This window comes from Heptranchias perlo, chromosome 7 (genome assembly GCF_035084215.1).
Source record: "Heptranchias perlo isolate sHepPer1 chromosome 7, sHepPer1.hap1, whole genome shotgun sequence".
NCBI classification, from domain to species: domain Eukaryota; kingdom Metazoa; phylum Chordata; class Chondrichthyes; order Hexanchiformes; family Hexanchidae; genus Heptranchias; species Heptranchias perlo.
In genome coordinates, this window is record NC_090331.1 from 86,277,698 (window position 1) to 86,292,700 (window position 15,003).

The 15,003-nt window shown below is 45.4% G+C and overlaps 1 protein-coding gene across 1 annotated transcript in view; it reads left to right on the forward strand.

Annotated features, from left to right (window-relative positions):
• The first annotated feature begins 1,810 nt into the window (after nucleotides 1-1,810).
• parp12a (poly (ADP-ribose) polymerase family, member 12a) overlaps nucleotides 1,811-15,003 on the forward strand; it is a 31,681-nt gene continuing 18,488 nt past the window's right edge. Inside the window, exons 1-5 of the mRNA XM_067988046.1 lie at nucleotides 1,811-2,628; nucleotides 8,080-8,215; nucleotides 9,409-9,667; nucleotides 10,895-10,987; nucleotides 13,507-13,627. Of these exons, the coding sequence (XP_067844147.1) occupies nucleotides 2,291-2,628; nucleotides 8,080-8,215; nucleotides 9,409-9,667; nucleotides 10,895-10,987; nucleotides 13,507-13,627 (947 nt within the window). The 5' untranslated portion in view covers nucleotides 1,811-2,290. The remainder of the gene's footprint in view (nucleotides 2,629-8,079; nucleotides 8,216-9,408; nucleotides 9,668-10,894; nucleotides 10,988-13,506; nucleotides 13,628-15,003) is intronic.

Below are 15,003 nucleotides of genomic sequence, written 5' to 3' on the forward strand. Positions count from 1 at the left end.
AGACAATGCAGAGAAGAGTCACAAGGCTGATCCCTGGTTTCAGGGATTTGAGTTATGAAGGAAGTGCGGAGACGCTTGGGCTTCTTAGCCTAGTCTCATCCTTGTTTTTAAATCCCTCCATGGCCTCACCCCTCCCTATTTCTGTAACCCCCTCCAGCCCGACAACCCTCTGAGATCTTGGCACTCCTCCAATTCTTGCCTCTTGTGCATCCCCGATTTTAATCGCTCCACCATTGGCGGCCGTGCCTTCAGCTGCCTGGGCCCTAAGTTCTGGAATTCCCTCCCTAAATCTCTCTTCCTTCTTTAAGACACTCCTTAAAACCTACCTCTTTGACCAAGCTTTTGGTCACCTGACCTAATGTCTCTTCCTTTGACTCAGTGTCACATTTTGTCTGATAACGCCCCTGTGAAGCGTCTTGGGACGTTTTACTGCATTAAAAACGCTATATAAATGCTAAAAATTGTTGTTGTAGAAAGGAAGGATCTGAGAAGTTCTTATAGAGGTTTAGAAGACAGTAAAGGGAATAGAAAAGGTATATCTAGAATATTACTTTAAATTAAATTGACAGAGCAGGACAAGGGGACACAGATTCATACCAGTAAGGGGTAATTTTAAGGCAAACTAGTGAAAGGTAGTTCCTGATATCAGAAAATCACATAATCAATAATCAGTGTTTGGAGTAGATTCCAGATAAAGTATTTGAGGCAAAAAACCTGGAGTTATTTAAGAAATAATTGGATGCTACAGTGGAGAGGAGGGACATTAGGATTTTTGTGGATGGATGAAAGAAGATGGGTCGAATGGTTTTCCTCATTGATAATTATTTTGTGATCTCTGTGTATGGGTCTCCCTCTCTCCTTTCGTTAATCTGTGTGTGTCTCTCTCTCTCACTATGTTTTTCTTTCTGAGCCTCATTGTCTGTATTTAAATATCTCTTTCTATGAGCATGTAGCTCTGTATGATTGCCCTCTATGCTCTCTCCATGTCTCACTGTGCATGAGCCTCCCTCTCTGTTAGAGATTCCTGCCATTTCTCTCCCTGGGAATATATTTGAGTCTCCTTCCTTCTCTGCTTTGTGTCTTTCTGTGTATGCTCCTCTCTCTCTCACTGAGTATCTGTGTGAGTCTCTGTACGAGTTTCGCTCTGTCTCTGTCTGTGTAGGGGTGTCTCCTACTCGCTGAGTCTCTCACTCTCTAAATCAGAGTCTCTCTCTCTCTGTGTAGGGGTGTCTCCTACTCTCTCACTCTCTGAGTCAGAGTCTCTCTCTGTGTAGGAGTGTCTCCTATTCTCTGAGTCTCTCTCTCTCTGTCTGTGTAGGGGTGTCTCCTACTCTCTCACTCTCTGAGTCTCTCTCTGTGTAGGAGTGTCTCCTACTCTCTGAGTCTCTCTCTCTGTCTGTGTAGGGGTGTCTCCTACTCTCTCACTCTCTGAGTCAGAGTCTCTCTCTGTGTAGGAGTGTCTCCTACTCTCTGAGTCTCTCTCTCTGTCTGTGTAGGGGTGTCTCCTACTCTCTCACTCTCTGAGTCAGAGTCTCTCTCTGTGTAGGAGTGTCTCCTACTCTCTGAGTCTGAGTCTCTCTCTCCCTCTGTGTAGGAGTGTCTCCTACTCTCTGAGTCTGAGTCTCTCTCTCTGTCTGTGTAGGGGTGTCTCCTACTCTCTGAGTCAGAGTCTCTCTCTGTGTAGGGGTGTCTCCTACTCTCTGAGTCTGAGTCTCTCTCTCTCTCTCTCTATGTAGGAGTGTCTCCTACTCTCTGAGTCTCTCTCTCTCTCTCTCTGTGTAGGGGTGTCTCCTACTGTCTGAGTCTCTCTCTCTGTTTGTTTGTGTAGGGGTGTCTCCTACTCTCTGAGTCTCTCTCTCTCTCTGTCTGTGTAGGGGTGTCTCCTACTCTCTGAGTCTGAGTCTCTCTCTCTCTCTCTGTTGGGATGTCTTCTACTCTCTGAGTCTGAGTCTTTCTGTCTCCATGTAGGGGTGTCTCCTACTCTCTGAGTCAGAGTCTTTCTCTGTGTAGGAGTGTCTCCTACTCTCTGAGTCGGAGTCTCTCTCTGTGTCGGGGTGTCTCCTACTCTCTGAATCTCTCTTCCCAGCTGTAAAGGCCTCTTTTGTGTCTATTGTGTACAAGACGAATCGTCTTATCTGACCCCGACAGAGAGACAGCAGCCAATCTGTGGGGAAGAGGCGAGGCCCAGCTCAAACACTCAGTTTCATTATCCATTTCCTGGATCGAGAAGAGGAAGAGAGGGGGGCGAGAAGAGAAACACTTTCGGGGAGAACCGGCCTAGGCAGGGGCGATGTCTTTGGAAAGGATCCGAGATTACACCAACAAGATGCTGTGCTCCCACCGGGGCTCCTTGGACTACAGCTCCTTGCGGAGGGAGATCTCCAGGTACTTCGAGGTGTCGGACGGGGAGCTGAGCCGGGTGCTGGGAGATGATCGGTGCTTCGCGATGGTGCCGGGCAAGGGCTCCAAGCTGCCGGGCTCGCAGTTGACCGAGGACACCCTGGTCATTGCTGTCAGCGCGGCCAGGCTGTGCAAGGACTTCTTGAAGAAGAACTGCGACGGCGGCTGCGGCCAGCTCCATCTCTGCAAATTCTTCCTCTTCGACAACTGCAAGTTCTCCAAAGGAAGGTAAATGGCCCCTCTTGTTTTTTGTGTTAACCCCAACGCACTGGGGGTAGGAGGAATGAGACTGGGCACAAAATTGGTGCATTTTACCGTAGGCGCTCTGCATCAGAGGGGGAGAGGGTTTGGGAGAACAGCACAACAACAGTTTGTATTTATACAGCGCCTTTAACATGGGAAAATGTCCCAAGGCGCTTCACAGGACCTTTATCAAACAAAATTTGACACCCAGCCACATAAGGAAATATTATAACTGGTGATGAAATGCTTGGTCAAAGAAGTAGGTTTTAAGGAGCATCTTAAAGGAGGAGAGAGGTATTGAGGCGGAGAGGTTTAGGGAGGGAATTCCAGAGCTTAGGGCCTAGACAGCTGAAGATATGATGGAGTGATGAAAATTTGGGCTGTATAGAGAGCAAGAATTGGAGGAGCTCAGAGATCTGGGAGGGTTGTAGGGCTGGCGGAGGTTTCAGAGATAGCGAGGGGCGAGGCCATGGAGGGCTCTGAACGCAAGGATGGGAATTTTAAATTTGAGGCGTTGACAGACCGGGAGCCAATATAGGTCAGCAAGTACAGGGGTGATGGATGAACGGGACTTGGTGCGCCCTAGGATACTCTCTATAACGTAGAGTTACAGGATCATACCACATGCTCTCCTGGCTAACCTCCCATCTTCCACCCTCCATAAACTTGAGCTCATCCAAAACTCTGCTTTCCATATCCTATCTCGCACCAAGTCCCATTCACCCATCATCCCTGTGTGCGCTGACCTACATTGGCTCCTGGTCCTCGATTTAAAAATTCTCATTCTTGTGTTTCTCTGCACTCCTCCAATCCTGGCCTCCTGTGCACCCCTGATTTCCTTCGCCCCATCATTGGCTGCCTAAGCCCAAAGCCCAATTCCCTCCCTAAACCTGTCTGCCTCTCTCTCCTTCTTAAAACCTCTTTCTTTGACCAAGCTTTTGGTCATCTGTCCTAATATCTCCTTACGTGAACGCTCCTGTGAAGTGCCTTGGGATGTTTTATTATATTAAAGCTGCTGTATAAATGAAAGTTGTTGCTGGTTTATAACTAAACCCTGGTCTCTTCGCCGCCCCCCCCACCCCCCCCCACCACTTCCTCCCAGCCGTTGGTGAATCCTAGTTCCATCATCACCACCACAAGTGATACTCCCTCTCCCCAAGCCCTGATGTTACGTAGTCCTAGGTCTGATGTAAAGCAAGCCCCACCTTCCTTCATGGCCCTTTAAGCTCTGCCACTTGACCCAGTGGGTCCGTGACGTAACCGTACAAACACCGCATCAGTTATAAAAACAACCATATCCAAATACTTCTGATAAAATATCATCACGGTGTTAGCCGTGGCTCCGTGGGTAGCACTCTTGCCTCTGAGTCAGAAGGTCGTGGGTTCATAGTCCCACTACAGAGACATGAGCCCATAATCAAAGCTGACACTCCCAGCGAGTGCTGCACTGTGGGAAGGTGCTGTCTTTTGGATGAGATGTTAAACTGAGGCTCTGTCTGCCCTCTCAGGTCAATGTAAAAGATCCCATGGCACATTTTCGAAGAAGACCAGTGTCCTGGCCAATATCTATCCCTCACCTAAAACATTATCACATTGCTGTTTGTGGGATCTTGCTGTGTGCAAATTGGCTGCCACGTTGCCTACATACAAGAGTGACTACACTTCAAAGAAAAGTACTTAATTGGCTGTAAAGCACTTAGGGATATCCTGAGGTTGTGAAAGGCACTATATAAATGCAAGCCTTTCTTTCTTTGTATACAGGACTGAAATGTGCTTGGTGGGTCAGATAGCTTTTCTCCAGACTCTCTTAGGTACATAGGATACTGCAAGGATTACAGGATGATAACACATTTAAGGAACAAGTTGGGTAACAGCAGGTTTATCGAGTAAATGTCTGAGCCACATAGACCAGGAAGGTCCCAGGTTCACTTCCCAGCTTGTGCTGAGTCAGGACGTAATGTATTTGATATAAAATTTTTTAAAGACGGTAATGGAAAAAATAATAGGACCTCAGATAAACAAATCTCCAGGACCTAATGGCTTCCACCAAGGATATTAAAAGAAATAGGTGAGGAAATTGTAGATATGTTAGTAATAATTTTCCAAAGCTCTCTCGATTCAGGAATTGTGCCTTTGGATTGTAATATTTCAAATGTCACTATTCTTCAAGAAGGGAGGGAAGGAGAAACCAGGTAACTACAGACATGTCAGTTTAACATGGGAAGTTACTGGAATCTTTCATCATGGAGATAGACTGAGCATTTGGACAAGTATGAATTGATCAAAGAGATTCAGCATAGATTGGTGAAGGGTAGGTCATGTTTCTGTAATCTAGTTGAATTTTTTGAGGAGGTCTCTGGCATGGTGGATAGGGAAGTGACTATGAGTGTTCATATGGACGTCCAGAAGGCATTGGATTAGGTTTCACAGAAGAGATTGTTGGAAAAAATGAAAGTGCATGGAATTGGAGGTAACCCTGTGACATGGGTTGTTAATTGGTTGGGAGGTAGGAAACAGAGAGTAGGAATAAAGGGAACATTCTCTGATTGGTGGGATGTGACAAGTGGTGGTCTTCAGGGATCTATACTGGAGCCACAGCTATTCACCAGATAAATGACTTAAATGTTGGTGTCCAAAGAGACTTGGGTGTCCTGGTACAAGAAGTTAGCATGCAGATACAGCAGGCAATTAGGAAAGCAAATAGCATGTTGATCTTTATTGCAAGGGGTTGGAGTACAAGAGTAAGGAAGTCTTACCACAATTGTACAGGGCTTTGGTGAGACCTCACCTGGAGTACTGTGTACAGTTTTGGTCTCCTTACCTAAGGAAGGATATACTTGCCTTAGAGGCAGTGCAACGAAGGTTCACTAGATTAATTCCTGGGATCAGAGGGTTGTCCTATCAAGAGAGGCTGAGTAGAATGGGCCTATACTCTCTGGAGTTTAGAAGAATGAAAGGTGATCGTATTGAAACATATAAGATTCTGAGGGGGCTTGACAGGGTAGATGCTGAGAGGTTGTTTCCCCTGGCTGGAGAGTCAAGAACTAGAGGGCATAGTCGCAGGATACCGGGTCGGCCGTTTAAGACTGAAATGAGGAGGAATTTCTTCACTCAGAGGGTTGTGAATCTTTGGAATTCTCTATCCCGGAGGGCTGTGGATGCTGAGTCATTGAGTATACTTAAGGCTGAGATGGGTAGATTTTTGGACTCTAGGGGAATCAAGAGATATGGGGATCGGGCAGGAAAGTGGAATTGAGGTTGAAGATCAGCCATGATCTGATTGAATGATGGAGCAGGGACCATATGGCCTACTTCTGCTCCTATTTCTTATGTCCTCATGAAGGAATAGAGAGTTCTGTATCCAAGTTGGCAGATGAAACAAAGTCAGGAGCTGCAGTTAGTTGTGTAGATGGGAGCAGGAAGTTACAAAGGGACACAGACAGATTAAGTAAGTGGGCAAAACTGTAGCAGATGGAGTTCAATGTGGGGAAGTGTGAGGTTAACCACTTTGGATCAGAAAAAGACATCGGAATATTTTCATAATGTTGAGTGAATAGGAACAATGGAAGAGCAAAGGGATTTGGATGTCCAGGTACACAAATCACTAAAAACTAGTGCACAGGAACAAAAAGTAATCAAAAAGGCTAATGCGATATTGGCCTTTATCTCAAGGGGGTTGGAATTCAAAGGGGAGGAAGTGACACTTCCACTGTACAGAATCTTGGTCAGATCCCATCTAGAGTGCTGCATTCAGTTTTGGGCATCGCACCTCAAGAATATATTGGCCTTGGAGGGGGTAGAGCGCAGATTCACCAGAATGATACCAGGGCTCGAAGAGTTAAATTATGAGGACAGATTGCATAAATTTGCCTTGTATTCCCTTGAGTATAGAAGCCTTGTACAGAGCCATCTGGAGTACTGCATTCAGTTCTGGGCATCGCACCTCAGGAAAGATAGATTGCATTCGATAGGGTAGATCCGGAGGAACTATTTCCTCTGCCATGAGGCAGCGGGAGAAGATGTCCTTGCTGGAGTCAACTGTCCTTTTAACGCAGGGTCTAACTCCAGGGGCAAAAGTGCATCGCAGTAGTGTGAAGCTGATATATAAGGAGCTGTGCTGAATCACCGTTGACAAGAGGTAAACGTTCAGAGGTTTTACAGATTGTCAAATTGAACTCTGCTACACTGAAAAAAGAAAGAACTTGCACCTTTCACAACATTCCAAAGCGCTTTACAGCCAATGAAGTACTTTTTTGAAGTTACAGACACTGTTGTAATGTCAGAAATGCGGCAGCCAATTTGCGTACAGCAAGGTCCCACAAACAGCAATGAGATAATGAACAGATAATCTGTTTTTTGTTAGTGTTGTTGGTTGACCGATAAATATTGGCTAGGACACCAGGGAGAACTCCTTTGCTCTTCCTTGAAATAAGACATGGGATCTTTTACATCGTCCTGAGAGGGCAGATGGAGCCTCGGTTATTATCGAGTCTTATCCAAAAGATGGCACCTCTGACAGTGCAGCATTCCGTCAGTACTGTACTGAAATGTCAACCTAGCTATTGTGCTTGGGTCTCTGCAACGGGGGCTTGAACCCGCAACCTTCTGACTTAGAGGCAAGAGTGCTACCCACTGAGTCAAGGCACTGGAATGCTAATTCTGAGGCAGGCCTGGTGTGAGGAAGTAACCACCTCAAGGTTTCTTTTTAATTAAAAGGGGATGTAGTACAACCTTCACGCTGACTCCACCGCTCCCTTAGTTGTGACGTACACCTCACAGCTGGTACCTCGGCCCTACTGACCAGGATGATGCAGATGGGCTTTATACAGTTAGCCTCAGTCTTCCCAGGGCTAGGGAGGGCAAAATCAGCCAGGCTCCGGCTATCGAAAGGAAAATACTGCGGATACTGGAAATCTGAAATAAAAACAAGAAATGCAGGAGAAGCTCAGCAAGTCAGGCAGCACCTGTGGAGAAAGAAACAGAGTTAACGTTTCAGAACTGGAAGATGTTAACTTTTAACACAAGCTTTTAACATCTTTCAGTTCTGAGGAAAGGTCTTCGACCTGAAACGTTAACTCTGTTTCTTTCTCCACAGATGCTGCCTGACTTGCTGAGCTTCTCCAGCATTTATTTCAGGCTCTGGCTACGACTGATATCTGGCAACCTTTGCTGGGAGTTCACGTGCCTTGCACATCGTATGATGTCTGGCGCGATGCCCTGTGCAGTTGAATATCTTGCCGACATCCACCGTCTGGGCACTTACACACGAAGAATGAGGGGCTTGGATGAGGTAGTACCTTCGGGAGAGAGGGATTTTTCCCTCCCCGCTTTGGACCTGGGGTCCATCTAAAGAAAGAAAGACAGACGGACGGCACCTCTGACAGTGCAATACTGCATTGGAAAATTTCTGGGCTAGCTCTTTTGTTTCCTTTTCAGGACTACCTGCATCTTCTCGCACGATATCCGTTCTCTCCACAACGCCGCTGTCCTGTGCGCTAACAGACTTCAACACCTGGATGAGATGGAACTGCGTCGGCTTCTGCTCCAGAACGATTCGTCCCTGCTGCCTGAGGTAGGAGCTCCGAACCAGGCAAACTCAGGCTGCTCCGCTTCAATTCACTCTTAGCCATTGTTAACGCGCTGTCCTGTCAACTCCTGGCGTGAGAGCCGGAGAGAGGTATAGCGATGTGAGGTATGATGAACACAGACAGCCCTTGGGTAGGTCCTCACTCAGTCCTAGTAGCCTTGTCTGTAAATTCCCATCCTTGTATTCAAATCTCTCCATGACCTCGCCCCTCCTTATCTCTGTAACCTCCTCCAACCATCTGAGAATTCTCTGCTCCTCCAATTTTATCCTCTTGCGCATCCCCGATTTTCTTTGCCCCACCGCTGGTGGCCATGCCTTCAGCTGTCTCGGCCCCAAGCTCTGGAATTCTCTGTCTACCTCTCTCTCTTCCTTTAAGACGCTTCTTAAAACCTACCTCTTTGACCAAGCTTTTGGTCACCTGTCCTAATATCTCCTGACGTGGCTTGGTGTCAAGCACCTTGGGACACTACCACATTAAAGGCACTATATAAATGCAAGTTGTTGTTATAAATGGTCTGTCAGCTCTCAGAGGCCTTAACCCTGCAGGCTTCAACCTGGCCTTTGTGTAGCTGCCTGTGTGTTCTGCCATTAATGTATAACCAGGGGAGTATTGATGTAGCAGACTTGGCTTTTCCACAAACTGATCTGACTCGAGCCCATGGTTGGGGACCAGCTCTCATTTCCAGTTATCATGGAGTTACCTCCATTGTTTGTCAATTCCTTATAAATATTGGCTCTGCTCTTATTCGAAATAGTGCCGTGGGATCTTTTACGTCCAACTGAGAGGACAGACGGGGGCTCAGTTCAATGTTTCATCCGAAAGACGGCACCTCTGTGTGCAGTACTCCCTCAGCACTGCACTGGGAGTGTAAGCCCAGATTTTGTGCTCAAGTCTCTCGAGTGGAATTCAAACCCACGACTTTCTGACTCAGAGGTGAGAGTGCTACCCACTGAGCCACAGCTGTCACATAAAAATATACCCAAATCAGCCCATTTCTACATCTCTTCACAGTCTTCTGTGCTTTGTGAGGGAAATCGCCATTGAGAGAATCCCAGAACATACTTCCCTGCCACTTGCTGTCTTCCTTCCAGTAATCTGTGCGTTGCCATTCTACAGTCTTCTGGTTGGACGTGTGTGTGTGGTTTGGACTCATGTTCGTGAATTCCTGTCTCTGTAGGTTTGCGTGTTTTACAATAGAGGCCCTGGTCGCTATGGTGGCTGCACCTTCAAGCAGGCTTGCACCAAGCTTCACATCTGCCTCCACTATGTCCAAGGCACCTGCAAGTTTGGGTCAAAGTGCAAACGCTCTCATAGTTTCCATGAGAACAACGGCTCTGACGTCCTAGAGAACCTGAGCACGGAGCTGATCCGTCACCTGCAGCCAATATACCAGAACATTTACAGCATCAAAAACTGCAGGCCATGCGATGGTGAAGGTAAGTGGGGAAAATCGCCATTTTCTGACTGCAGTCGTATCAGGTCTGTACCCAAACACAGTAAATCACTAAAAGCTAGTGGACGGGTACAAAAAATTATTTAAAAGGCTAATAGAATGTTGGCCTTTATCTCAAAGGGGCTGGAATACAAAGGGGCGGAAGTTATGTTACAGCTGTACAGAGCTCTGGTCAGGCCCCATCTGGAATACTGCATTCAGTTCTCGGCATCGTATCTCAGGAAGGATATATTGGCCATGGAGGGGATGCAATGCAGATTCACCAGAATGATACCGGGTCTAAAAGGGTTAAGTGATGAGGACACAGAAAAGGCTTGTATTCCCTTGAGTTTAGAAGATTAAGGGGTGATCTAATTGAGGTGTTTAAGATGATTAAAGGATTTGATAGGGTAGATAGAGAGAAACTATTACACCTGGTGGAGGAGTCCAGAACAAAAGGGCATAACCTTGTCTAATGGTGGAACAGGCTCGAGGGGCTGAATGGCCTACTCCTGTTCCTATGTTCCTAACACAGTAAAGTAGGAATTTAGTGCTCAAAGAAAAAAATGATCAGATAATTCAAATTATGTGAATTATAATTCACACTTTAGGAAGGATGTCAAAACTTTGGAGAGGGTGCAGAGGATATTTACTGGAATGGTACGAGGGATGAGGCAGTTATGTGGAGAGAATGGAGAAGCTGAGCTTGTTCTCCATTACGGGGAGGTTTAATAGAGGTGTTCAAAATTATGAGGGGTTTTAATAGAGCAGAGAGGGAGAAACTGTTTCCACTGGCAGGAGGGTCAGTAACCAAAGGTCACAGATTTAAGATAATTGGCAAAAGAACCGAGGGGAGATGAGGAGAATTTTTTTTTAACACAGCGAGTTGTTATGATCTGGAATGCACTGCCTGAAAAGGGTGGTGGAAGCCGATTCAATTTGACTTTCAAAAGGGAATTGGATAAATACTTGAAGGGGAGAGATTTGCAGGGCTATGGGGAAAGGGCAGGGGAGTGGGACTAATTAGATAGCTCTTTGAAAGGCACGATGGGTCGAATGGCCTCTGCGTTGTATGTTTCTATGAAATGGTCTTCTGGTTTTGATTTTTGAATGAGTTAGTAAGGAATTGCTCACACAGTTATTGGAATCACTGCCCTAGAGGGTTGGGGCAGTTCATCTCGATAAATAATGACATGGAATGTCTTCCTGTGCTTTGATCTTCTTCCCACAGAGAGGACTCCTAGATCCCGACAGTCTTCCAGCAGTGACATGGACAGTGAGGAAATCTGTCTCTACTTCGTCAGGAAGAACTGTAGCTTTAAAGGTACTGAAAATCCGACCACAACCGAATCTCCAAAGGGGAAGAAAACAATCCTTATATGTAAAATAACACAGCGTTTCCAGCTAGACCCCAGGCCTAAAGGGTGAATTGGGTGCGTGCAGACGGTCCCACTGCGAACCTTACTCTCGCATTTCGGGATTTTACCACAGAAAAGATTCTGGAAAGAGCTCCATTTAAATGTTCAGTTTTTAAAACACAGCGTATCTGCGCAAGTTATTTTATAAAAGCAGCAGAGACGAAAGTTGGTTAAAATGCTAATGGGCCAGGCATAGAAGTTGTTTTCCCAAAGACCAATAACAATAAGCAATTCATTAGATAGTCTAGGTAATCGATAAACACCTCACCCCCACTTTTTTTCCAGGAAATATCTGGACCCAGGCTCTTGCAGGGGCTGACTGTGAAATGGAGAGATAAAATAGGGACAGAAACACAGTCCGGTTTATAAACAGAAAGCTGCTGGGGCAGGCTCTTGCCCAGACTCTGAAGATGAGGATACCGGAGGGGAGTTAGAAGTTCATTTTTGTTCCAAGTCAACCCAGCTGGCCCACCAATGTGGAGAATGCTTAGCGTGTTTGTTATTTTGTATTGCTGTGTGCAGCAACTGACACCATTTGAAACCTAGAAGATATCTAAAGCAGATCCGAATTTGTAATACTGAGTTCTGTGCTCTTCCTCTCAGTCTTGGTGACATGCCCTGCTGCCTTCTTACTGCTGATGTTGCTGTCATAACTCGTGAAAAGTATGATTAAAAAAATGATTGATGAGGCACGCAGTAAAATTCAAGAGTCAAGTGAGTGAGACGAGCACTGCCCCTTCCTTACCTGGTTGTCCCCTGATCTGGTGCTGATGTGTGCACCCCAGTTTCCATGCACTCCAGCTATTTACACTCTATTTGCACGGGAATTATGGTAATGACTGCGCCATTGGGTATGCAAATCAGCTGATCCAGGGAATTCTCGTGTAAATATCTCTCCGCACCACCAGTTGTCTTTTCAATTGTGTAACAGCGGAGTAACTCACTGTGGGGAAATTCATTCCCATTATTATTTTACACAGAATGGGTTCAAAGTCTTGAGCTCTAAGACCATGTGTAGATATCACATTTTGGGCATCACACTTTGTTACAGACCCAAAACAATCTGAAGATGTTAAGTGGCTCTGACTTGCAGCCTTAAAGTGATAAGCCCGCTCCAATCTGCAAACTTCCTCAACCAAACAACAATTAAACTCTGATTGACCTCGGTCTCTGTTTACTTGACGACTAGACTTTGTGGCTTTAAGGGGAGACAACTGAATCTTAGCGGAATAATCCATTGTACATTACACGATCTAACACTCCTGTCCTTGTAAAACATTGTATCATCCAATATACACTGAGCAATGCCATGGGGCATCCTCCAGTGATCGACTAAGAACGGTTCCTTGACACACTCTTCCTGTTACTTCACACACTGTTTTTCAATTTGTTTATGATATTGCTATGTCTAGCGATGAGCTGAGCTTTGATGCCTTCATTTTTGGTTAAGCAGCCATCCGGGCTTCATGCATGAAGAATGGGCAAGGTACAAAAGGGTTTCTGGTGCCTTTGAAACTGTGGGGGGTGAAATTGGTCTTGGGCAGTAGTGCAAAACAGGCGATCACAAATTGCCAGCCTGTTTTACACCCCGCTTGATTTTCGTTGAAGTCAGTGATGTAGGATTTCACTCCAATGTTTATAGATTTCAGGTTCAAACCCAGAGGGAAGATCATTCACAAACATCAGTCAACGTATTGGTAAAATCAACAATGCTTTATTACTTCTACCAATTATTCAATAAACAGTTAACAATAATACAGTCTTAAAGGGAGCGTACAGATAACGCCTAAAACAAAGTTTATCACGTCCTTATCTTTGGATACATTTTTGACATCTTCCTTCTTCCCCACCGACTGCAGCCTTTTCTTCTTTTAGAGGGTTTAACAGTTCTTTATACTCTGTCTGCTGGAAAACCAAACTCCTCAGTAACTTTCCATCCTCTCTCCCTCTCTCTGATACAAAAGCAGTTTTCTAATGTTTGAGCTTCCCACAATCTCTCAAGGTTGAGCTGGGCAGCTGCCTTATTTTTAATCTCGTCCCTTATCTCTGCGAAAGTACATCGTCTCAGTTAGACTCCCAAGCAGTTCGGTTAACAGTTCTGTGTTCTATCCTTTGTTGTTAATACTTTGAACCAAATCCTGTTTTTGGAGCAATCCAGGGTTTCTTTTTAGTTTCCTTAAAACTGGTATTAAAAAGTCCATAATCCTCCGTGCAGGATGTTAAACGGGCTGTCGATTCGCTATCGCCTGTTTTTGCCCAAGTCCAATTTAAGCCCCTTTATACCCAGAGGAGCCACTCTCCCTGTGAGAAGGTGGAGGCGTGGGGGAGGAAGACGAAAGAAAATTGGAAAATTCATGAGACTCTCAAAAGCATAAAATGTGACTCATTTAAACTAATCTCCTCTCATGGTTCCTTTTGCAATCAGATCGGTGTAAACTGGTTCACTTCAGGTTCCCTTATAGATGGCAGGTTTATGAGGAAGCGTGGAAAGATCTCCCGAATATGGAGAAGATAGAAAATGATTACTGCGATCCTAATAAGACCAGGTACATTCTGATGTTTTACCCAGAGTGGCTGAACGGTAGCAGAACTCTTTAAATCCTCGAGTAATACCCGGCTACACTGACGGAAACCCAGGGTATCTGATGGATCAGTTCATTTTACATTACCTCCTGACTTTGCCTGGGTAATAACAGTGACTGCACTACAACAGTAATCAACAACAACTTGCATTTATATAGCGCCTTCAACGTAGTAAAACGTCCCAGGGTGCTTCTCAGGAGCGTTATCAGACAAAGATTGACACTGAGCCAAAGACGGAGACATTAGGACAGCTGGGTCAAAGAGTCAGGATTTAAGCAGCGTCTTAAAGAAGGAGAGCAAGATGGAGAGGTGAAGAGGTTTAGGGAGGGAATTCGGAGTCTAGAATTGGAGGAATGCAGAGTTCTCGGAGGGTTGTAGGGCTGGAGGAGGTTACGGGGATAGGGAGGGGCGAGGTCATGGAGGGATTTGAACATTAGGATAAGAATTTTAAAATTGAGGAGTAGGTTTTAATCCAATGGTTTTAAGTGTTCTGAGACATCGTGAGGGCATGATCAGGCACTATATAAATGCAACTCTTTTTCTTTAATCCTCTAGAAGCTTAAGTCTTGATTAAGTAGCAAAAAATTCTTAGTTTTGTTACGTGATGGGACAAGTGGTTTCAATTAAGATTTTAACATCTCTCATTTTATTTTGAAGCTCATTTGCTCCCATTTATGGGAAGAGTGGGGTAGACCAATGAATTGGAGTTTCACCCTCCTAGATACAATGTAACCTTCATTATTCAGCCGTGGCTCAGTGGGTAGCACTCTCACCACTCCAGAGACTTGAGCGCAAAATCTAAGCTGACACTTCCAGTGCGGTACTGAGGGAGTGCTGCACTATCGGAGGGCCATCTTTCGTATGAGAAGTTAAACTGAGGCCCTGTCTGTCCTCTTGGGCGGACATAAAAGATCCCATGGCATTATTTCGAAGAAGAGCAGGGGAGTTCTCCCCGGTGTCCTGGACAATATTTATCCCTCAACCAAAATCACAAACAGGTTATCTAGTCATTGTGGGAGCTTGCTGTGCGTAAATTCACTTCAAAAGTATTTCATTGGCCGTAAAGTGCTTTAGGCTATCCTAAGGTCATGAAAGGCGCTATAGAAATGCAAGTCTTTTTCCTTTTATAATGGAGGGGTCCATTCTGGCTGTTTAATGCCAAAAGGCAGATAACTGAGTCTCCCAATTTTTAGTCTTGTGCATGTGGTACAACAAAATGCCTACGGCATGGAAATGAAGATAAGTACAACACAAATAAGAAATATCTGGGGTAATTTTGCAAGGTTTCACCCTCACCCTTCAGTGCAGAGCCATACTCACTGGGAGCAGAATCGGAGAA